We start from the raw sequence: 23,785 nt of genomic DNA on the forward strand, positions 1-23,785 counted from the left end.
ATTAAACAGAAATCGTGGTATTAAGAACAAACAGTTTATTTGTATTACATGCTGAAAATTGATTGCAATTTTAGTTGAGTAGCGAAAAATACTTAAATTTTAAACAGAAAATTTGACCGTGTGTAATTTAACTTTCGCTGTTTTTAAGTTAAAATAACGATTCGTTAAACTTATTAGATTATATACGTATAGATGAACGGCAACTTACTGGCGATCGGTGCTGGTCTGTGCGTATTGTCAGTCTGAAAGGTACGACGATACTATGTCATTTGGTTATACGGGGGAAAAGTTCACTGCACTTTATCATTTAATTTATAGCACTGCGCCTACCAAAAATGAAATACGACAATTTTACTGAGCACAAGTGCCTTGTTTGATTTCGAACTTTGTCATTGACCATGAAATGAAAAATGGAACTACATATTTGGAGAATTTACCAACAAAATTACTTTTTTGGACAAAAAACAGTGAGAAATAGCGAAATGCACTGCACTTTATCATTTATTTTATAGCACTGCGCCGTACCAAAAATGAAATACGACAATTTTACTGAGCACTAGTGCCTTGTTTGATTTCGAACTTTGTCATTGACCATGAAATGAAAAATGGAACTACATATTTGGAGAGTTTACCAACAAAATTACTTTCTTGGACAAAAAACAGTGAGAAATAGCGAAATGCACTGCACTTTATCGTTTATTTTATAGCACTGCGCCGTACCAAAAATGAAATACGACCATTTAACTAAATAATAGTGCTTCATTCGATTTGAATTTTGTCATTGACCATGAAATGTAAATTGGCACTATATATTTGGAGAGTTTACAAATAAAATAACTTTCTTTGACAAAAAACGATGAGAAATAACAAAATGCACTGCACTTTACCCTGTCAAATCGTGACCATTTCATGTCTATTCAATTTACCATGCACATGTAACTTTTGTTTTAAAATGAGTTTCTACTCGACATAGGTACCAAAAGATGTGGAAAAGTGAGGAGCAGGTTCATAACTTTATTTCTTCTTCAAGTTTATTTTAAAAACGGAGAAATAGTTAAAAACATACCTTTTCACATCCAAGACGGCCGGTTTTTGTTTACATTTGAAATGGTACGGTGCAGGTCGATTACCCGCCCTGCTTTGTGCAAACAACACTAAACAATAACAATTAACATTCAAATGTAAACAACTTCCGTTTCAGTATTGACAGATAACGCCAAATTGTGTTTATATAAAACATATTTTATTATAATACTATTATGGAATGTGTACTGTGGTGTAGTTGATGTGGCTCCGACTGCAGACCAAGAGAACCCAGGGTCGAATACTGCTGCCCTAGATTAGATGTCTAATTTCTATACAAACTCGAACTATTTGTAATGAGAACAAATAACAATTAAATTAAAACAAAAAACAAAAAACACTAGTTTTGAACAAAATCAATAGCGCATTATTATCAAAATCATTCAAATACGAAATGCGAGTGTCATGTTATGGAGATGCATCAAGAAATCACAAACTTCTGCCAAGCCCCCGGACCATCCCGGTTAAGCCCGGACCGTACCCGGATCCATCCCGAATCTGATCCCGGATCGACAAAATTTAAGAACGATACGATCCGGGACAATCCGAGAGGTCGTTCGGACTGGGGCTTTACAAATGCAAACTATTTTTAAATTTTAATGCAAAGAAGCCTGTAATAACATTCAAAATGGAAAATGGGCCCTGTAACAAACTTTTTACGTTCCAACAAAAAATAAAAGAAAGTTGTGTGAGGTGAGAACAATCCGTGTTGGTACGGTTACATGTGGTATTGCAAATTACTGACTCAATACTATAATTTCAAAAAGTATGTATAAATCAAATGTATAACTGAGTGCATTATATGGGAGCGAACTTTGGTGTTCAATAATTATTATAACACAGGAATTACTTCCCTTAAAACCGTTTCATCGACACAGGATTTGATTGAAGAACATTTGTGTCACGGACAAACGGGCGAAGATTTAAGCCGAATTCGATAATCGACCAACTCAGTTGTGTCAACTGCAAGGGGTAGGAAGGGGACTCAACATACGATTGAGGTGCCATGGGGACCATGGGATCTGTGGATATTAATTGAGAAATCAATGCAGAGTACTAGTATGTTTGTTATCATTATGAAAGTAGACATGTTACTAACCAGGTTATTACATTAGGCTATGTGGTTGTGCATGCGGGCGGCTGGCGTGAAAACGTGTCCGGTCTTCAACTTGGCCATGCATAGTGTCTTTTTTTAATAACTTGGCTCAAATGAGAAGGTGTTTTGTCGCATGCAAGCTACGGCCAATCCATCGGTTGTAAATCCTTGTCTTATGGCTTGTCTTGGCTGTAGTTTTGCCATAATTGAGGGCATTTCTAAATTAGAGGGTCATGGGGGTGTTAAAACCGTCAACTTGAGATGTTCCCGATACTTTATTTGTGAAAGTCAAAATACAATATCATAAACCATCGCAATAAATATTCACAAGTGACTAAAGCGCAAAGACATATCCATTCCTTATTAGGATACTACTAAGCTTGGCTCCTAAATATCCACTCCTAAGTAAGATTCCAATGTATACACTACTGAGTAGGACTCAAAATTCCACCTCTGAGTTGGGCTTTAAGATTTCCACCACTGTGAATTTAAGTCTTTTTTACATGTACTAGTACACTTTATCTGCTGCTGCTGCTGCTGCTGCTGCTGCTGCTGCTGCTGCTGCTGCTGCTGCTGCTGCTGCTACTACTACTACTACTACTACTACTACTACTACTACTACTACTACTACTACTACTACTACTGCTGCTGCTGCTGCTGCTACTACTACTACTACTACAAATAATAATAATAATAATAATAATAATAATAGTACTACCACTGCATCGTGTTCTATGATGACGATAATGACGATAAAATAAAAAGATAATAAGATAAAAAAATACAAGTGACTATACTTTTTAGAACGTTAGAAGCAAACAAACGTATAACAGAACGCGTCTAAGAGGTAGTAGTGGCTGTAATGGTAATTGCTGTTGTAGCATATAGCAGCAGAAGGAATATCCCCGTTGGTGATGACGATGATGATAATGGTGGTGGTGGTGGTGGTGGTGGTGGTGATGATGATGATGATGATGATGATGATGATGATGATGATGATGATGATGAAAAGTTTAAAGCGAGCGCCGCATACAGGTTCATTACGCTTAGAGATTTTTGTTGAGCGTTCAAGAGAAATAACTCGATACAGCAATACATGTATATATATTGCCAGACATTTGCCTTGCCACATGTTTGTAATGTCATAGTCAATATATAAACTATGTATAAACCAAGTTTCATTTTCATGTTTTCAACGATGTCTGGTTCATGAAACTGAGTGTGTCGCCATTAAATAAGCATTAAAAAATAAATACGCGTATTAAAGGACCGGTCATGCTCTAACGATGTTTCTCGTCGGGATTAAACCGGAGCACACAATTAACAACGGCGAGAACATCGGCGCTCCATGGAGAAAACAGTTCAAAAATACTCAATATGCCGTAGCAATACCGATGTAGTACCGGCATAAGAGCATATGTCCTACCGAGAACTTCTTTTCTGTCATCGGTGTTATACCGAAGCGATGCCGTCATTCTCCCGGAGCTAAAGCGGAGTGTTACCGTTGCGTACGTTGTACTAACGATGTACGGTATAAGTACGGTAATACTACACATATCTGTACCAGTACGGTAATACTACACATATCTGTACCAGTACGGTAATACTACACATATCTGTACCAGTACGCTAATACTACACATATCTGTACCAGTACGCTAATACTACACATATCTGTACCAGTACGGTAATACTACACATATCTGTACCAGTACGCTTATACTACACATATCTGTACCAGTACGCTAATACTACACATATCTGTACCAGTACGCTAATACTACACATATCTGTACCAGTACGGTAATACTACACATATCTGTACCAGTACGGTAATACAACACATATCTGTACCAGTATGGTAATACTACACATATCACATCGCTAATACTACACATATCTGTACCAGTACGGTAATACTACACATATATGTACCAGTACGGTAATACTACACATATATGTACCAGTACGGTAATACTACACATATCTGTACCAGTACGGTAATACTACACATATCCGTACCAGTACGGTAATACTACACATATCCGTACCAGTACGGTAATACTACACATATCCGTACCAGTACGGTAATACTACACATATCCGTACCAGTACGCTAATACTACACATATCCGTACCAGTACGCTAATACTACACATATCCGTACCAGTACGCTAATACTACACATATCCGTACCAGTACGCTAATACTACACATATCCGTACCAGTACGCTAATACTACACATATCCGTACCAGTACGCTAATACTACACATATCCGTACCAGTACGCTAATACTACACATATCCGTACCAGTACGCTAATACTACACATATCCGTACCAGTACGCTAATACTACACATATCCGTACCAGTACGCTAATACTACACATATCTGTACCAGTACGGTAATACTACACATATCTGTACCAGTACGGTAATACAACACATATCTGTACCAGTATGGTAATACTACACATATCACATCGCTTATACTACACATATCTGTACCAGTACGGTAATACTACACATATCTGTACCAGTACGGTAATACTACACATATCTGTACCAGTACGGTAATACTACACATATATGTACCAGTACGGTAATACTACACATATCCGTACCAGTACGGTAATACTACACATATCCGTACCAGTACGGTAATACTACACATATCCGTACCAGTACGGTAATACTACACATATCCGTACCAGTACGGTAATACTACACATATCCGTACCAGTACGGTAATACTACACATATCCGTACCAGTACGGTACACATTGAGACCACCAATCCATTTCGGGGCCTTACCGGGGCTCTATCCACATAAACAAAGCCAATCCGGATAACTGCCGTTGTAGTCCCGTTGCTCGCTCCAGCAGCGCAACGGTAGCAATTGTTGAGCATGTTTAAAAAATACCTTCGACTGCCAATAGGCTACCGTTGTTAGCGATGAGAAACCATTGCGCTGCCATACTAGTACCGGTCTCCGAAAAATCGCCAAATTTGTGCTCTGGTATAGCTTTGGCTTAACTTAAGAAAATAGTTTGTGCGTGAGAAACAGTTACGTTTTCTTTAAAAGCCATGAAAAATATATAAATGTTACTCCTTATATTAAATGCTTATAACTTATTTAAGATTATATTCTTAAGCCTTGTATGGCAGTTTTGGTCTGGTCTAAGCTCACAGGGGGGTTATTACATAAACAGACTGCCAGAACAAATATTTGCAACAGTCTCAAATTTGGAAACTGTTCGCATGTTTTGTTTGCGTTGCATTATTTCACTATCTGCACCGAAAAATACATTGCAACTAGCACGATGTTTTATCAGTAGTCATCTTTTTTTAAAGTCCATTATAAGATATCTAATTCACAGCGGATGTAAATTCATCTAAAGGAAAAAAAAATCACTCCCGGTGCAGTTTTTCTGATGTTGTTCAGCACGTTTGAAATCCACAGCGTGTTATCAATGAATCCAAATTAAGATCAGTAATATTAAACGATTTATATATGTATAGCAAATATACTTAAAAGCATTCTTTTCTGAAACCAGGAGGCCAAGGGCTTACATGTTTCTGTCAAATTAACTTTTAAAAAAATCTAATCAAAATGCATAGCTAGCTTTAAATATATTTCATTAAGCTGGAGCTCATATACCAAGTCCGTTAAAATCATGCCCCCCCCCCCCACCCCACCCGTCCCCCAGCTCAAGAGTGCGATCGTCACCATTCATTTTCTGTAATGACTTTAGAAAACATAAATTCTGCAATTTATTGCCATATTTATAAAACAAAGTCATTTCTTACCTTAATTCGATGTCCTTTAATGTTTATTGTCAAATAAAAATTAAATGTATACGTATGTTTAACATTAAAGTATGTGTTTCGATCAAATCAAGGGAAATTAAGTATTTCAGATAATATCAAGTTGTCATATCATATAATCAGAGAGAGATATACAGTCGAACCGCGTTGGCTCGAACTGGTTTGGCTCGAATTTCTCGTTGGCTCGAACTGGATGTAAAGGACGATTTCATTATACCGAAGGTAAGCATTCCCACTTGGCTCGATTTTTCTGAGGCTCGATGTATTTTGCCGGTCCCTAGGAGTTCGAGGCAACGAGGTTCGACTGTAACTTAAAATGACTTAATGGAGGAAATGACTTAAGACCGACCCAGAATTCGAAGACGTTGACCTTGAAATGACGATAGCAAGGTCTGATTTTTCAAGTGAGCGACTCAGGGACTAGAAGGCTTCTCTTGAATAAGTTTCACATACGGTTGGCTAAAAAGTTAAAAACATATGTCAATGAATAATTTATTTGTCGTTGCTTAAGACATCTGCTTCGGTGCAATAGGAATGTTCATGAATGTCATAAAACTAACAAAAACACGTCATTGCCTTTTATAACGATTCGTTAAGCTCAAACAACTCTTCAGTGTTTCAAACCAGCACTTTAAGAGTGTTTTAAATCATTTCCTGAACAACTTGACATCTTAAAATAATTTATTTGAGTTTCGGATGCATGTTTATTCCATTTTCAATTGTCAATACAATCAGTTCAATATCAGTTCAATATTAAATTTGAAATTTAACTCTTTCAAAGATGACGTATTTGAATGAACTCGAGTGGAATCAGATGGAATCAGGTGACGATATTTGCTTACAAGTATAAATGGAATTAGCTCTATTATGAAGCACAAAAATCATTTACAAATAATGTTTATCACAGCTGGGATCGGATGTAAAACATCGCACATGATGTAGATCATATCATTAATAACAAACCAAGTCACATAATTGAGCGAATTAAATACCAATATAAATAATACGATACAGTATCTGACGATTTTACCACAGCGAGTTTTGCTATTTCCGTTTCTGAACCCTTCCTTAATCGAATCGTCATTATAAGCTAGGATCCGGAGTACTAAAAGAAATATTCAATATTCTATTGAAGGGAAACTTTGGTGAATGGTCGAGAAGTTAAAGAGTATATTGTGTCATGAAGGACTTATTATTTTCGTGTAAATAGTCCTGGCCTATTTACATTTAGAGGCGTCAGCGGCGATTGTGTCATATATTTATCTTCTAGAACTGTTTTGGAAACCTGGATTTAATTCGTTTAAACTTTCACACTTATGATTACAGTAAGTGTATTTTTTATTATGATTTTAAAACCGATTTAAAAACAACATTTAATATAATCAACCCTTGATCAAATTTCCATGGTTTTCATTCAAACAGAATGTAAATAGTAGGACTCTCATCGCGTATAATATTATTTAATTTCATAAATCATCTATTACGTATTTGACGCGATACCGGGACAATAGTAGTACTAATACTTAACACTTGACAACAATACACAGTCGAACCCCGTTGGCTCGCATTCGCTTGGCTCGAATTCATCATTGGCTCAAGCTGTATGTAAAGAACCGAATTCATTATACTGAAGGTAAGCATTCCCGCTTGACACGAATTTTCTGAAGCTCGATGTATTTTACACCGTTCCCTTGGATTTCGAGCAAACGAGGTTCGACTGTAACTTAAAATGACTTAATGTAGGAAATGACTTAAGACCGACCCAGAATTCGAAGACTTTGACATTAAAATGGCGCTAGCAAGGGGCTAATTTCTCAGGTGGGCGACCCAATGCCTAGAAGGCCCCTCTTGTTTAAATAAGTTTCACATACGGTTGGCTAAAAAGTTAAAAACATAAGTCAATGAATAATTTATTTGTCGTTGCTTTAGACATCTGCTTCGGGACAATCGCAGAACTAATACTTAACACTTGACAAAAATACACAGCCGAGACCCGTTGGCTCGAATTCGCTTGGCTCGAATTCCTCGTTGGCTCGAACTGAATGTAAATGAACGATTTCATTATACTGATTCAGAAGGTAAGCATTCCCGCTTGGCTCGAATTTTCTGAGGCTGGATGTATTTTCGCCCGTCCCTCGGAGTTCGAATCAACGAGGTTCGACTTTAACTTAAAATTACTTAAGGTAGAAAATGTTTTAAGTCCGACCGAGAAATCGAAGACCTTGACTTTGAAATGACGATAGCAAGTGTGAGCGACCCAATGCCTAGAAGGCCCCTCTTGTTTGAATAAGTTTCACATACGGTTGGCTAAAAAGTTAAAAACATAAGTCAAGGAATAATTTATTTGTCGTTGCTTAAGACATCTGCTTCGGTGCAATAGGAATGTTCATGAATGTCATAAAACTAACAAAAACACGTCATTGCCTTTTATAACGATTCGTTAAGCTCAAACAACTCTTCAGTGTTTCAAACCAGCACGTTAAGAGTGTTTTAAATCATTTCCTGAACAACTTGACATCTTAAAATAATTTATTTGAGTTTCGGATGCATGTTTATTCCATTTTCAATTGTCAATACAATCAGTTCAATATCAGTTCAATATTAAATTTGAAATTTAACTCTTTCAAAGATGACGTATTTGAATGAACTCGAGTGGAATCAGATGGAATCAGGTGACGATATATGCTTACAAGTATAAATGGAATTAGCTCTATTATGAAGCACACAAATCATTCACAAATAATGTTTATCACAGCTGGGATCGGATGTCAAACATCGCATATGATGTAGATCATATCATTAATAACAAACCAAGTCACATAATTGAGCGAATTAAATACCAATATAAATTATACGAATACCGTGAGTATCTGACGATTTTACCACAGCGATTTTTGCTATTTCCGTTTCTGAAGCCTTAATCGAATCGTCATTATAAGCTAGGATCCGGAGTACTAAAAGAAATATTCAATATTCTATTGAAGGAAAACTTTGGTGAATGGTCGAGAAGTTAAAGAGTCTATTGTGTCATGAAGGGCTTGTTATTTTCGTTTAAATAGTCCTGGCCTATTGACATTTAGAGGCGACAGTGGCGACTGTGTCATATATTTATCTTTTAGAACTGGTAGGGAAACCTGGATTTAGTTCGTTTATACGTTCACACGCATGTTCACAGTAAGTGTATTTTTTATTATGACTTTAAAACCGATTTAAAACAACATTTCAAGTAATCAAATTTCCATGTTTATTCATTCAAACAGGTTGTAAATACTAGGACTCTCATCGCGTATAATCATGATTATTGAATTGTATTAATCATCTATTACGTAGTTGACGCGATACCAGGATAATCGTTGTACTAATATTTAACATTTGCCAACAATACACAGTCGAACCCCGTTAGCTCGAATTCGCTTGGCTCGAATTCCTCGTTGGCTCGAATTCCTCGTTGGCTCGAATTCCTCGTTGGCTCAAACTGGATGTAAAGGACCAATTATTTCATTTAACTGAAGATAAGTTGGCTCGAATTTTCTGAGGCTTGATGTATATAACGCCGTTCCCTGGGAGTTCGAGCCAACGAAGTTCGGCTGTATGTCAAAACTCGCCCATTATCGACCAAAGTCGGCTTATATGAGTTTCTGCCGTTTTGATCGTCTCATAAACTCGCCAAATACGGTATTAGAGAAATGAACATAAGTGATATAGGCTTCAATAGTAACTTAAAATAACATATTAGAATTTTTAACCTAAATGTTGTGATGTCAGTTATTGATATGTTCTAAAATGCATTGGAGATAGTTAAAGGTTTATCACTCAATGTTTATGTTTGTTAAACATGTGTATGTATTTATATTAAATACGAGTGTCACTTGAACAGTATCCCTTTTTCCCATTCGTTGGTTTCAACAAACCAAACATTCTGTCAGTCTCGTTCTGTCTTCCATGCAGTTAAAAGTATTAAGAAACTTACATAAGTAAAATGAGCACGTTGCATGTATTTTTATAGTCCATGTATAACAAATTAAACAAATTCCAAGCGAGCGACAACGAAAGGGACTGATATACAAAGTTTGTCATAATAATAATACTGTTAAATACGTTTGGCTATTCATATACACTGCTATATTAAGGCGTTCTTTCTCCATTGATGCAGCTTCTTCTTAGTTTAATACCTTTAAGCATATTTTGTATAAGGTCATATCAAATTGTTGGTTATACTGTTAAAACCTTTGTATTTTGTGTAAATCTCATTTGATATGTTTTATGATACTGTTTATCATGACCAAAGGCTTTTGTATTGCCGATATTGCCAATAAAACTTAAAACTTTAAACTTACAAAGTGTGTCTTTTTGACGTCAAATAGTAAAGAAATAATTGTCTGTTATTTCACCATCATTTTAGGTATTTACAGAAGATACAATAATGGTATTAAAAAGATATGACATTTAAAGTTTTTCGCCACCAAACCAAAAACCTGCAACACATTTTATGTTTATGCCATCATAACCAAAAACCTGGAACTCATTTAAAGTTTATGCCATCATAACCAAAAACCTAGAACACATTTCAAGTTTATGCCATCATAACCAAAAACCTGGAACACATTTAAAGTTTATCCCATGAAAAACATTTAAAGTTCATGCCATCAAAACCAAAAACCTGGAACACATTTCAAGTTTATGCCATATTACCAAAAACCTGGAATACATTTAAAGTTTATGCCATCATAACCAAATATCTGGAATGCATTTACAGTTTATGCCATCATAACCAGAACTCTTGAATTCATTTAAAGTTTATGCCATCATAACGAAATATCTGGAATAAATTTAAAATATATGCCATCATAACCAAATACCTGGAATTCATTTAAAGTTTATGCCATCATAACCAAAAACCTGGAACACATTTAAAGTTTATGCCATCATGACCAAAAACCTAGAACACATTTAAAGTCTTTGCCATCATAACCAAATATCTGGAATGCATTTACAGTTTATGCCATCATAACCAAAAATCTTGAATTCATTTTAAGTTTATGCCATCATAACCAAAACCTGGAACACATTAAAAGTTTATGCCATCATAACCATAAACCTGGAATACATTTAAAGTTGATGCCATCATAACCATAAACCTGGAATACATTTAAAGAATATGCCATCATAACCAAATATCTGGAATACATTTACAGTTTATGCCATCATAACCAAAAATCTGGAATTCATTTAAAGTTTATGCCATCATAACCAATTATCTGGAATTCATTTAAAGTTTATGCCATCATAACCAATTATCTGGACTTCATTTAAAGTCTATGCCATCATAACCAATTATCTGGAATTCATTTAAAGTCTATGCCATCATAACCAAAAACCTGGAACTCATTTAAAGTTTATGCCATCATAACCAAATATCTGGAATGCATTTACAGCTTATGCCATCAAAACCAAAACTCTTGAATTCATTTAAAGTTTATGCTATCATAACCAAAAACCTGGAACACATTTAAAGTCTATGCCACCATAACCAAAAACCCGGAATACATTTAAAGTTTGTGCAATCAAAGTTTATGTCATCAAAGTTTATGCCATCATAATCAAAAACCTGGAATACATTTAAAGTTTATGCCATCAAAGTTTATGCCAACATAACCAAACACCTTGAATACATTTAAAGTCTATGCCATCATAACCAAAAACCTGGGATACATTTAAAATGTATGCCATCAATGTTTATGCCATCAAAGTTTATGCCATCATAACCAAAAACCTGGAATACATTCAAATTTTATGCCATCAAAGTTAATGCCATCATAACCAAAAGTCTGGAATATATTTAAAGTTTATGCCATCAAAGTTTATGCCATCATAACCAAAAACATAGAATACATTTAAAGTTTATGCCATCAAAGTTAATGCCATCATAACCAAAAACATAGAATACATTGAAAGTTTATGCCTTCAAAGTTTATGCCATCAAAGTTTATGCCATCATAACCAAAAACATAGAATACATTTAAAGTTTATGTCATCAAAGTAAATGCCATCATAACCCAAAACCTGGAATACATAAAGTGTATGCCATCAAAGTTTATGCCATCATAATCAAAAACATAGAATACATTTAAAGTTTATGCCATCATAACCAATTTCTTCGACCTATCTTTAACTGTTATCTTTCATTGATCTTTTATTATTCTTCGACCGCATAACCGGATCAAATGAAAGAGAATAAAGGCTGTATAAATGCCCCTGTATACAAATATGCACAACGGATCGGTTATAAGCCAATCGAAGGTATAAAAGATCCAATGTAAGAAAGTAAGTAGCTTAAAGCAAACAAGCTGGGCTATGCGTTATGTCAAAGAAATTGTTGAGGTCTTTATATGTTAGCAACTGGCAATTCTACTTGTATACAGTGTACGGGCTATTCTATGGACATAGATCTTGGATATTGGAGGGATTCATTTAAATATTTATTAGTAGGTAAATATTTTCATATTTATTATATATAGTAGGGGGAGGGGTATGAATGATGGTTATGTTGCTTATATCAGAACAGTTTCGGCTTGATGCTACAGTTTCTTTACAGTGTTAATAACACCTTATAATAAGGGCATATATCTTGGGTATTTAAAATTATTTTTATATTTTAAGCAGGTAATTACTTTGCATATTTATTTTGTGTATATGTTTTGTTTTATTTGTTTTATTAATGATGCTTCAACTGCTAATATCAAAATCGTTTTTGTTTCATACCACAAATTTGATATATAAAACGTTCTTTTTTAAAACATTTTTATGTTCTTTTTCAAAGAACATTCATTAACTATATTTCAAGTTTTAATTTTCAAACTATTAAACTAATAACTTGATCAAACTTGTACTTCGTTTTAATCCACATTCATTGAACACTTCAAAAAGATAGCATGGGCTAATATGTACTTTTAAACAATTTGTGAAATTCACTATCAAGTGTTATCGGCCTTAACGTCAAATTAATGTGTTTTTATATCTATATTCGAGTTCATTTATATAAGATCTTAAGGACGCATGAGAAATTGTCGTGTCAACGTTGTTTGTAGTTTGTATTTATCAGGAGTTATATTATTACCAAGGTGAAAATCGATGTGAAATAGGTTCCATTGAAACTTTCATGTCAATATTGAAAATAGAGGCTAATTAAGAAAACAAGATTAGTATCGGAACATACATGGGTTAAACTAACCGTGTATTAGTCAAGTTTTCCAATATTGATAGTAATTAAGATCATAAATATCAATGAAATGTGAACTTTTTCAAAAACTTGAATCAGGATGGTAATGTGAAGATGTAAGGAATACCGACAGACAGACAACATGTAAAATAAGCACAGTATGTAGTTTCTTATTTCGTTTTACAAATGAGTAACTCTATTTTAAAATTATGTAAAACTATCCGTATAATATTTCTTCTTTTCAACTGAAAACGGTATACGTAATTATTGATTAAGAAATTTGAGATAAAGTTAATAGGTTTTGGTTAGCATTTTAATAATTCCACAATAAGTAAGGTAAAATTTAATGTAAAATGTTGATAACATTGATGGTTTTCTTTTGAAATAAGAATAAATGTGTCAAAGAGAGTTCAGCTATTGTTATCTTTAAAGATGCACTCTAACTACCAAATAATATTTACCGCAATTAATAATGTTGTTTTGATATTCAAAAAAAGATAATGCAATGTCGAAAAAAATAGTTCTTAAAAAGAATACCGAGTTTAATTTGAATGAAATGAGCATAAAACACGGTATTTCTACCTTATGTGACTATAGTAGACCACAATAAAGATTTTAGCATTCTCCAATCATTTAATATGTTTGCACTTTCAGCTATTAAATCATGGGTACAATCTTGTTATCGGTAATTAATATTTTTCATAAATGCATTATTTAGTAAGTAAACGGTTTATCAGTCAAAATGTATGTTTGTTATACATGTGTATGTATTGATTTTGAATAAGAGTGTCACTTTAAAAAAACACATCATCAATCGAATAGGACAGAACGGCTGTTGGGTTGAACCCTTCTATTAAACATTCTATATCACTGATTGTGGATGAAGTAGATTTATTAATCAACATTGTATCATAATAGTTATGTTTATGTGTTTGTTGTTTTTCGGTAGGAGGGATAGAGGGTGTGTTCTTGATGTCTACGTCTTGAAGCCTAAACACTGTCAGAAATGAAGGTGTCAGGCAATATAACGAACGACTTATGTACACAATCATGTATTTGTTTCAACCGACATTTTATACTCTTTGCGCGGTGCAATACCAGCTACTTCATGTAGAAAATCAACACAATATCTTAATCTTAATCAAACAGTATTATCTATCTCGTATCTCGTACTCCGGGCGAATAAAATCCTCGGCCTCCATTCTATTGATTTCAACACTTACGGTGTTCATACAAAATTAAGATTTCTAACATGATCCTTCGATTTTAATAATAATCCTATTAAATATGTCAATCCATAATAAGAATTTATTCAGATAAGTAGTTATGCTAGCAGAAATCTTGGACAGTGCCATTTAAATTTTAATGATTATGCATTTTTCTTTTGCGTTAACTGACCTTTAGTCGACTTAAAAAATGTCATTATAATGCGATAGTGAAAACATGATACCCTGTCTTTCAAAAATCTCCAGTGCGGTAATAGGGCCGACATTCATGCTTGTATTGTGTTGATCAGTAATTATACTATTCGTTATCTATTAATTTCGTTCATATTTTCCAATTATGTCGTTTCAAATCATAGTTTTTCAAGGTTTGCAATGCATTTAAGAAAGTCCAATATACTCAATACCTTCTTTTGTGTCTTTTCATTCTTTTAAATGTACATAGTTTTCATATATACAGATTTATTGCCTGAATGAACAGTGTCCTTTATATATGTTCATTTAATTATGAATAATAACATACATGCATGCGCTATTTCTACAGTATTTTGAGAAGTTGATTGTCTTTCAACTTGTACATGCGTCTGTTTACTAATTGTTAAATTCGGTTTAAATTATAGACCAAAATAAAAATACAAAAATACATGTCAATCAATAACCGTAGACATGTCGAAATAAAAAAAAATATATGTTGGAATTTAATTTAACTTTAAAATGATATATAAAATGAGATTATCACTGGAGTTGTTTAGATAATACAAGGCATTAAGTAGAGGCCTAGGTTCGTTATATATTTTCTATTTTGTTGATTATGTATTAATTCTTTAAGATCAAGTATAATATACAAGTCGCCATATTTAATAAAAGGTCGCCTTTAACTAAACATATAAAATGTTGTGCAAAGAAAAATACAAATAGTGTGGGTATACACAATTAAAATAATTTTAAATTATCGATCTTGTTTAAAAATCGCTGAAAGTTGTCGTGTCCGTTACGCATTTTTTGCCTAATGTTATGTAACACTATCAACCAATTCATAATTAACAATTATTTATGGTTTTAAAGAAATTCTTGGAATAATTATATTACTCAAATGTTGAGATCTTTCTCTTCCTGGTTAAGTCACAATGCTGGTGCAAATCATTAATGTAGTGTCCGTGACGCTGTAGTGTCCGTGACAGTTTGTCCCCATGTGTAGTACATTTTTACATTGTACTTTTTTTCATTAACGTTTACTTTGATAGCATGGTCTAGATGGAGTTAATATCAAAAAGACCAGATACATAAAATTGGTGTATATCATTTTTAGAGATATTGCAATGTTAGAAATAGGAACGTTTTCAGTTTTTCTCATAAAAGGGTGTATCAAGAAATACAATACATGTATGCTTATTTTCCAGGGTAAATCGTTTTAAATACACATTTTTTATAAATAAATAAGAAAGATCACGAACTGTACAAATGGCCATAGCCGAAAAACCTGTAGGTTCTAACAAAATATCTTTAGACTTAAAATATAATAGTTAAAATGTTCATCATGGGAAGAAATGTTTAACTTCAGTACAAGAAAGCTGCTCAAAGGACTGTCAATATGGTGATTTATTGTTATTATATGGTAATTATTTATAAAAAAATGCACAGTGTATTATTTCAGTACAATGCTGGGGAGAAGCAGTAATCAATGGCTGCCCACCTCAACCAAACCGAGCTGAGATCGCAAGACTTCTGGTACAAGCTTAGCCCCGCCCGGGCAGGGTAATCGCCAGCCTTGGACTGTCGGTTCTACCGTAAAAACGCCTGACCAGGTCTTCCGCAAGTCTCACTACGTCAGGAAAGGACAATTGCTAAGCTCAGATAGTCAGTACAACCGTTCCCTCGCCTACGCAGAACAACCGCCAATTACCACGGCCGCCGCCATGAAGAATCCCCGGAATCACGTGCCCATGGGTCTCCTTGACATCATCAAAAATGGTTACTTTCAGCAGGTGCGCTTCTTGGTCGAGTCAGGGACTGATCTGGATCAGAAAGACGAGGAAAGGCGTACGGCGCTCATGTTGTGCGCGTTCATTGAACCGGAGAATTGGGGAGTGGGGCTGTGTCGGCTGCTGATAGAGAACGGGGCGACGCTGTACTACCGGGACAAATACGGACTGAATGCATTTCATTTTGCTGTGATATATGACCGGGTCGAGCTGGTCCGTGTGTACCTAAAAGCAATAGACTTTAACTTAAAAGAAGCGGACAAGCTTGGCAACACGGCCCTTCATTATGCTGTGCGTGCCGGAAATCCTGTAGTCACAAAGCTGATTGCGCAGGCGTATGTGAAATACCGTATTCCGTTCGATAAGGCGAACAACGACGGCTTTACGGCGTTACAGGAGGCGCATCGTCTAAACAAGCGTCGATGTGCAAGGATTCTGGAGAATACAGAGGTTTTAGCGGATATGACGCATATTGAAGCCAACACTCCGCTAGACATGAACGGCTTGGAACAAGCTGACGACAGGGCGTCTCAAAGGAGTCTCCAGAAGTCGCCTAGTCGTCCGCGATTGTCTGTGGTGTCGCACCACAGCTCAAAATCCAGCCTTTTATCCAGCAGTGACATTTCCAGCTTCCGTCGCTCCCCTACGATTTACAGCATTGTCACGCGGACCCGACGGACGCGCCGAGTGCGAGAGCCGCAAGAAAGCATTATGCCGAATGAGAAGAATAACAAACAGCTTATACGGTGTGCAAGTACTAGTGACTTGCGTAACAATCCAGAATACTTGTTTCAAATATCGCCCATAGACGCTACGTACCACAATGACGTACATACGGACACTACTAGTAAACGTTCGGGAAGGGCTAAATCTGCATTTGTAAGGCGTTCTGACGTGGAAAGTGGTTCATTTCACCCTCGGAACAATTGGCGCACAGAATTAAGAACGCTCTACATGAAGTATGAGTTTCAGTGTACGCCTTCGTACCGGGACAGCGTCGTTTCTGAGGATACGGAAAACGCGTCACTTCCGCCCTTAGATAAACCGATAACGCCGGCGACGTCAGAGCACGCGATCAATGATGACGAAAAAGGACGTAAATCTCGAGCCAAGAGCGCCGCTGCCTCGAAAGAAAAAACAGATGAAAGTCTAAGTGCTGGCAAAACCCGCCAACATGGCCAGCAGTCAAAAACAAACACACGTAAAAACTCACAGGTCACCGGCCACGGCGGAAAGATGGGTTCCGTTGATGGCTCGCTAGAATCCAGCAGTGAGTCTATAAATAGCTCAGCATCGTCAAAACGTCAGGCGGACGGAAAAATATCAAAAACGGGCAAAGAGGGCGGACGTCAAAGCCGAACGACGACCCATAAAGGGGCGGCAACAAATGTTGATGACTCGTTACGTGTTATAAATGAGTGACATTATTTAGTTTTTTTCTACAGATTTTTACGTTCAGACGTACATGTTATGACTGAATGACGTCAATTCGTTTACATTTTGACGTCAATTGTTATTTGTTATAAATGAGTGACGTCATGATTATTTTGACGTAAATAGCCATAGGTACGCTTTCGTTACAGATTTATGAATACAAGCATTTAGTATACGTACGTTAGAAACTCATGAACTGATAAGAGTAGAAGTTGTACTTATTTTTGGTCATATGTGCAGAGGCCCCGTATCATATTTTTACATAGTTTACTAATCAGTTTTGTAGAAGGAACATTTGAGTCATTGTTATTATTTGGTAAATGGTTTATCTTAATCGTGAAAGATGAATAACGTTCATGGTTCTAATAAAACTCAGAAATAAAATGTAATTCATGCTTAGTTGTCAAAAATATTTAACTCCCATATTGTGGGTAGGTATTCTCCCTATTATGAAATTAGAATTCTCGATAGCCCTACATGAAATGATTTCATTTGAAATGCTTGTTAGCCCGACATTAAATGGATTAAAATGTTTATTAAGCATTTAAAGGGGCTAGACACCAGCTCAAAAATCGGCAAATACAGTATTTCCTCAAAACAATACTAGAATCGTCAATGCGGGCTAGCAATAGGCCGATAAAACATCATTGTACATAATTAAAAGAATAACTCAACCATCGTGCTGCTGTCTTATCAAAGTGTCAACGTTAAAATAGCGCATATTGTTTTCTATTTGAAATCATATCTGTTTATGAGTTCAGATAAATATACCGTGGCTATTTTTAAACTTACTAGGATTTACTTGGTAGACAACCTGTAAATTTCGATTTAGAAAAAAAATCACAAACTCTACGAAAGATGCACGAGTCGTAAGCGATGTGATATATCAATTAGTAAGATACATTGCGATGTACACAACAAAGTCAATGTTATGTATTTTTTTTACAATTTTCTTTTTTACTTGCAATTGTATCAACGGGTGTCTAGTCCTTTTTAAAACTGCACTCTCACAGATATACCATTTTTACAACTTTTTTTATTTTATGTGTCTTGGAAAGAGCAATTTTTGCGTTAATATCTGCAAACCAATGTTAAAATATTGCTGACAAAAGATCAATTCGCAGATTTTCATATTTCTGTTCGAAAATTAATGTTTTATGGCTTAAACCAATACTAACGGTTTTAAGAAAAAAATGCATAAAACATTTGAACTTAAAGACAAAAATCTGCGATCTATTTTTTTGTCAGCAGTCTTATAATTATAACTGTTGTCCATGGATTTCCGCAAAAATTGGTTCGTTCCAAGACAAAAAATAGAAATGTTGTCAAAACGTTCAATCTGTGAGATGTGCAACTTTAACAGCGAAAAATAATGACCAAATAATATGTATAATACATATTACACATTTTTTTCTCTACGTTTTATTCTCTACAAGCATATATATATTAGGTTAAACTTATGCATGAAAATGTAATCATTAATTCACGACGAACAAGGGTAGCTTATACCGGCCTTAAGTACTGAAAATACCATTATATTTTATACACAAGTCACTTCAATTGTCAACTTTTTTAAATAAGCAAAACAGTCAACATGACAATGAAAATAACAATCGTAATAACTCGGCCATCTCCGATAAGCTTCGAGATAGATAAGTATGTGGAATAATGGCCGAGTAGTTCCGATTGTGAAATTAATGGCTAAGTGAAAACACTCGTAACAACTCGGCAATCTCCGGCAAGCTTCGAGATAGATAATTCTGTTGGATTATAGACGAAGGGTTCCGATTGTGAAAATGATGGCTAAGTGATAACACTCGTAACAACTCGGCCAAATCCGGCAAGCTTTGAGATAGATAATTCTGTTGGATACTGGCCGAGGTGTTCCGATTGTGAAAATAATAGCTAAGTGATAACGCTCGTAACAACTCAGCCATCTCCGGCAAGCTTCGAGATAGATAATTATGTTTGATAATGGCCGAGGTGTTCCGATTGTGAAAATTATGGATAAGTAATAACACTCGTAACAACTCGGCCATCTCCGGCAAAATTCGAGATAAGTGGAATAACGGCCGAGGTGTTCCGATTGTGAAAATAATAGTTAAGTGATAGGAGAAATACCTTAAATGCTTTCTGATTCCATTAAGCGATAAGTATGTGCGGGAAGAAAGCCCATTGAACATGACATAAGAAAGAGTAAGCTTATCTGAAATGTCGTCTTAAAATCCTCTTAAGATATCTAAATAATTTAATCATTTTAAGTGATCTGAAAAATCCAATATTAATATAAATGCGACTTAACGTCGTGATAAAAGTTTTGACAGATAACCACTGACAAAGATTGAATAGTGTCCGATATTTAAATGAGAATTCAAACAAAATATCAAGGAATTGTTGAACTAGCCTTCCCAAACTTGCTCAGATAGTTCACAATCCCTGAATTACATAGGGCTGAGAATGGCTGAAAGCCGATTTCCCTGAAATTTACACGGAGGGGTCAAGAGGATCGAGTAAGGCCCCATGACGGGTCCAGCGTCGCTCTTTGGTGGTGGCCACAGGATGCGAATCCGCCTTGTAACCCTAAAGTTTGAGGAAGTGTAAGAGTCTAAGATTACCTTTGAACATATGCGTACAAGCTGTGAAGAGTTAAAAATATCTTCAAATTGCATTTAAGTCACCTTTGGTTACACAAACAACATATTAAATGACAGACAGGTAATATAAACGGAAGTCTCTGTACAACTTGCGTTTGAAATAAATTGAGTTGTACTAAGCTCCTGTCGCAAAGACATAAGCCTCCGAACACACCGGTTTTAATATTTTACAAGGTACACATAAGTGCCTGCATGTCATTAAGCCAATGCACCTGCTGCATGGAGTATGTTAAGTGTTTTCTAATAAGGGGGATTAGGATAAAAAAGTGAGAATCAATGGCCACAAATCCTTCCCAATACCCCGTCTGTCATACCCACAGAGATAATTGCCCAGGCAACTTTGGGCATTCAAATGTATTCCCATGTGCTAAATATAAATCATGGAATACAAATGTACTAAAAGCGAGTTCCAATACAAGACCATCATTAAATCCTCTTCGATCCGCTGACGCGTGCACGCCGCGAAAGGTGCACGGGAGTTTCTAGGAAGACGAATTAATGATAAAGTCGGCATCCGATGGAGCCTCGGCGGTGACCAGTGGTGTGGTCCTAGAAAGAGCAGCTTGTCAAATTGTCACCGCCGTGGAACCACCTTGTGAATCTCACAACAGTTTGGCTTTATTATAGATTATTGCTATGGATTATTTCTATGGCGTATATACCTAACCAATCGGTGAGGGTAAATTTCCCCTTTCGCCTTCCACTGGAGGATTTGACGAGGTCAGCCATAATGTAGCCATTATAAGGCGGGGGCAGACCTTTATAAACTCAAAAGAGAGGTAAAAACCACATCATTTAATAACGGGACTTACCCGATTGACTCATAAAAATACCCGCGACTCACTGATATTTTTTAGCTTCTCCATGGGTTTTCCCCATCTAAATATTCTTTTTTCGTAGTGTGAAAAAATACAACTATATACCTGATTTAATGATGAAAACAAAGATAACAATTAGAATATCAATGCAAAGTTTAACAAAATATTTGAAACAAACATAACGAAATTAAACATGCAATGGGATTGGACCACGAGTTTTGCCAACACGAGTAACGGCCATCTTCTATACGGCCCTTTAATATACGACCGTCTCCCATGCGGCTGTCTCCTAAACGGCCGTCTCCCATGCGGCTGTCTCCTATACGGCCGTCTCCCATGCGGCTGTCTCCTATACGGCCCTCTCCCATGCGGCTGTCTCCTATACGGCCCTCTCCCATGCAGCTGTCTCCTATACGGCCCTCTCCCATGCGGCTGTCTCCTATACGGCCCTCTCCCATGCGGCTGTCTCCTATACGGCCGTCTCCCATGCGGCTGTCTCCTAAACGGCCGTCTCCCATGCGGCTGTCTCCTATACGGCAGTCTCCCTTGCCGCTGTCTCCTATACCGCCCTCTCCCATGCGGCTGTCTCCTATACCGCCCTCTCCCATGCGGCTGACTCCTACACAGCCCTCTCCCATGCGGTTGTCTTCTATACGGCCCTAGCTCATAGGGCCCTCTCATCAACGGCCGTCTCATATACGGCCCTCGCTCATACGGCCCTCTCATCAACGGCAGTCTCCTATACGGCCCTCGCTCATACGGCCCTCTCATCAACGGGCGTCTCATATACGACCCTCGCTTATACGGCCCTCTCATCAACGGCCGTCTCCTATACGGCCCCGCTCATAAGGCCCTCTCGTCAACGGCCCTCTTTTATATACGGCCATCTCATTATAAACGACCCTCTTATATATTCCTACCCACTCCTCGGGTCGGGTAGTGCCAAACAAACTATGAAGTAACTGTGGCCCAAGGCTTATCAGTAAATGAAATTGGCTAACTAAATAAGAATTTTAGTTAAGCGTATAAGATTATAAAAATGATCTAATATATTAAGCGTCAAGACCAATTGTTCATTCAAAAGCCGCTAAGGCTTTGGCAATAAGTATCCCAACCATTTTCCTGGTAATTTCGGAACGTATCAACAAAAACTTAACAACGTTCCATTTCTGGAGAAGCAGTGGAAGGCTTTCTTCAGACTGCGATTTATAACTCCACTCATTTCTGTTCAGACATCGATTTTCCTGTCATCAAATGTCCTTATCTTTTGACAAATGTAAGAACTAATTGTGAGTGTCCATACGTGGAATATGAACGGTCGTAATCGAGATATTTCTGAGAAATGAAATTAATTAAATTGATTAATAAGATATATGTAACGCCAGATGAAATACCAGCCTCCAGAGATTGGAGTAAGTTCACGAAGTCTTATTTTTGATCGCGCTAATTTCCCCCAAAAAGCCATTGCGGTGAATGAAATATATGTTAAATAGAATAGCAAAGACAAATAGTATTATATTCTCTTTCTACAATGACGTAAACAATGTGTTTGTAATCGCCACATCCTTCACCAGCGTTCACGCGTTGCCTTAGTTTCTCTGCGTTATTTTTTTGTTGTATGCATATGTGGCCATGTTCATGACTTTTGTTATCAAGCTCATGAAAACAGCCAAAAAGGGAGACAAAAATCCAAATTTATCAACTTTCTTATCGAGTTTTGACAAATTGTTTGGTGAAAAAGATTATAAATTATATGTAAATTCATTTATATTACATAAGACTCATATTTTATCATAACTTAGATTTCAAGCACCATTTTTCTTGCTTTTGGGCTTAAAATGAATATGTGCGGACTTACCCCTTTGGCCCCGCGGTCTTATTGACCCCTATAATTATGTACCAGCGTGAATGTGCGTGTGACAAGTGGAATTGTGTAAGAGAATATTATAAATTGTATGCCGCAATGATGTGACCATTTGTTCGTTAAATTGTATTCTATCATTGACATACATATACAAACATTGACCCGATTGATTGGACTATGGAAATAACTGGCTAATGGGCTGAATGGAATCATTAATAATAATAAGAATTTTATTAAATAGCTCCTGGTAACCTACTTTTTATCGGGAATGACCAATAACCGAACACGACCTTAATCACATAGAGACAAACATTCACACCAAGTGTCATGAAGACTAGGTGAAAAACGTTCACGACATAGGACGGATGACATAGGACGGATGACATAGGACGGATGACATAGGACGGACGACATAGGACGGACGACATAGGACGGATGACATAGGACGGATGACATAGGACGGATGACATAGGACGGATGACATAGGACGGACGACATAGGACGGACGACATAGGACGGACGACATAGGACGGATGACATAGGACGGACGACATAGGACGGACGACATAGGACGGATGACATA

The 23,785-nt window shown here is 36.4% G+C and overlaps 1 protein-coding gene across 7 annotated transcripts; it reads left to right on the forward strand.

The window, feature by feature from the left end:
• The first annotated feature begins 7,126 nt into the window (after window positions 1–7,126).
• On the forward strand, window positions 7,127–18,236 carry LOC128213250 (uncharacterized). 7 transcript variants are annotated; one of them, XM_052918824.1, is made up of 2 exons: window positions 7,127–7,333; window positions 16,105–18,236. In XM_052918824.1, the coding sequence occupies exon 2, from the start codon at window positions 16,367–16,369 to the stop codon at window positions 17,852–17,854; it is 1,488 nt and encodes a 495-aa protein (XP_052774784.1). In that variant the 5' UTR covers window positions 7,127–7,333; window positions 16,105–16,366; the 3' UTR covers window positions 17,855–18,236. The 7 variants fall into 7 exon arrangements, with proteins under 7 accessions (XP_052774784.1, XP_052774785.1, XP_052774783.1 ...); XM_052918825.1 differs by lacking the exon at window positions 7,127–7,333 and adding an exon at window positions 8,923–9,182; XM_052918823.1 differs by lacking the exon at window positions 7,127–7,333 and adding an exon at window positions 12,324–12,497 and having other exon boundaries at window positions 16,092–18,236.
• Window positions 18,237–23,785: the final 5,549 nt, after the last annotated feature.

This window comes from Mya arenaria, chromosome 13, assembly GCF_026914265.1.
Source record: "Mya arenaria isolate MELC-2E11 chromosome 13, ASM2691426v1".
Classification (NCBI taxonomy): Eukaryota; Metazoa; Mollusca; class Bivalvia; order Myida; family Myidae; genus Mya; species Mya arenaria.

Bases quoted from the DNA above. Each gene is read 5' to 3' on its own strand.
- LOC128213250 (XM_052918824.1), top strand. From the start codon at position 16,367: ATGAAGAATCCCCGGAATCACGTGCCCATGGGTCTCCTTGACATCATC.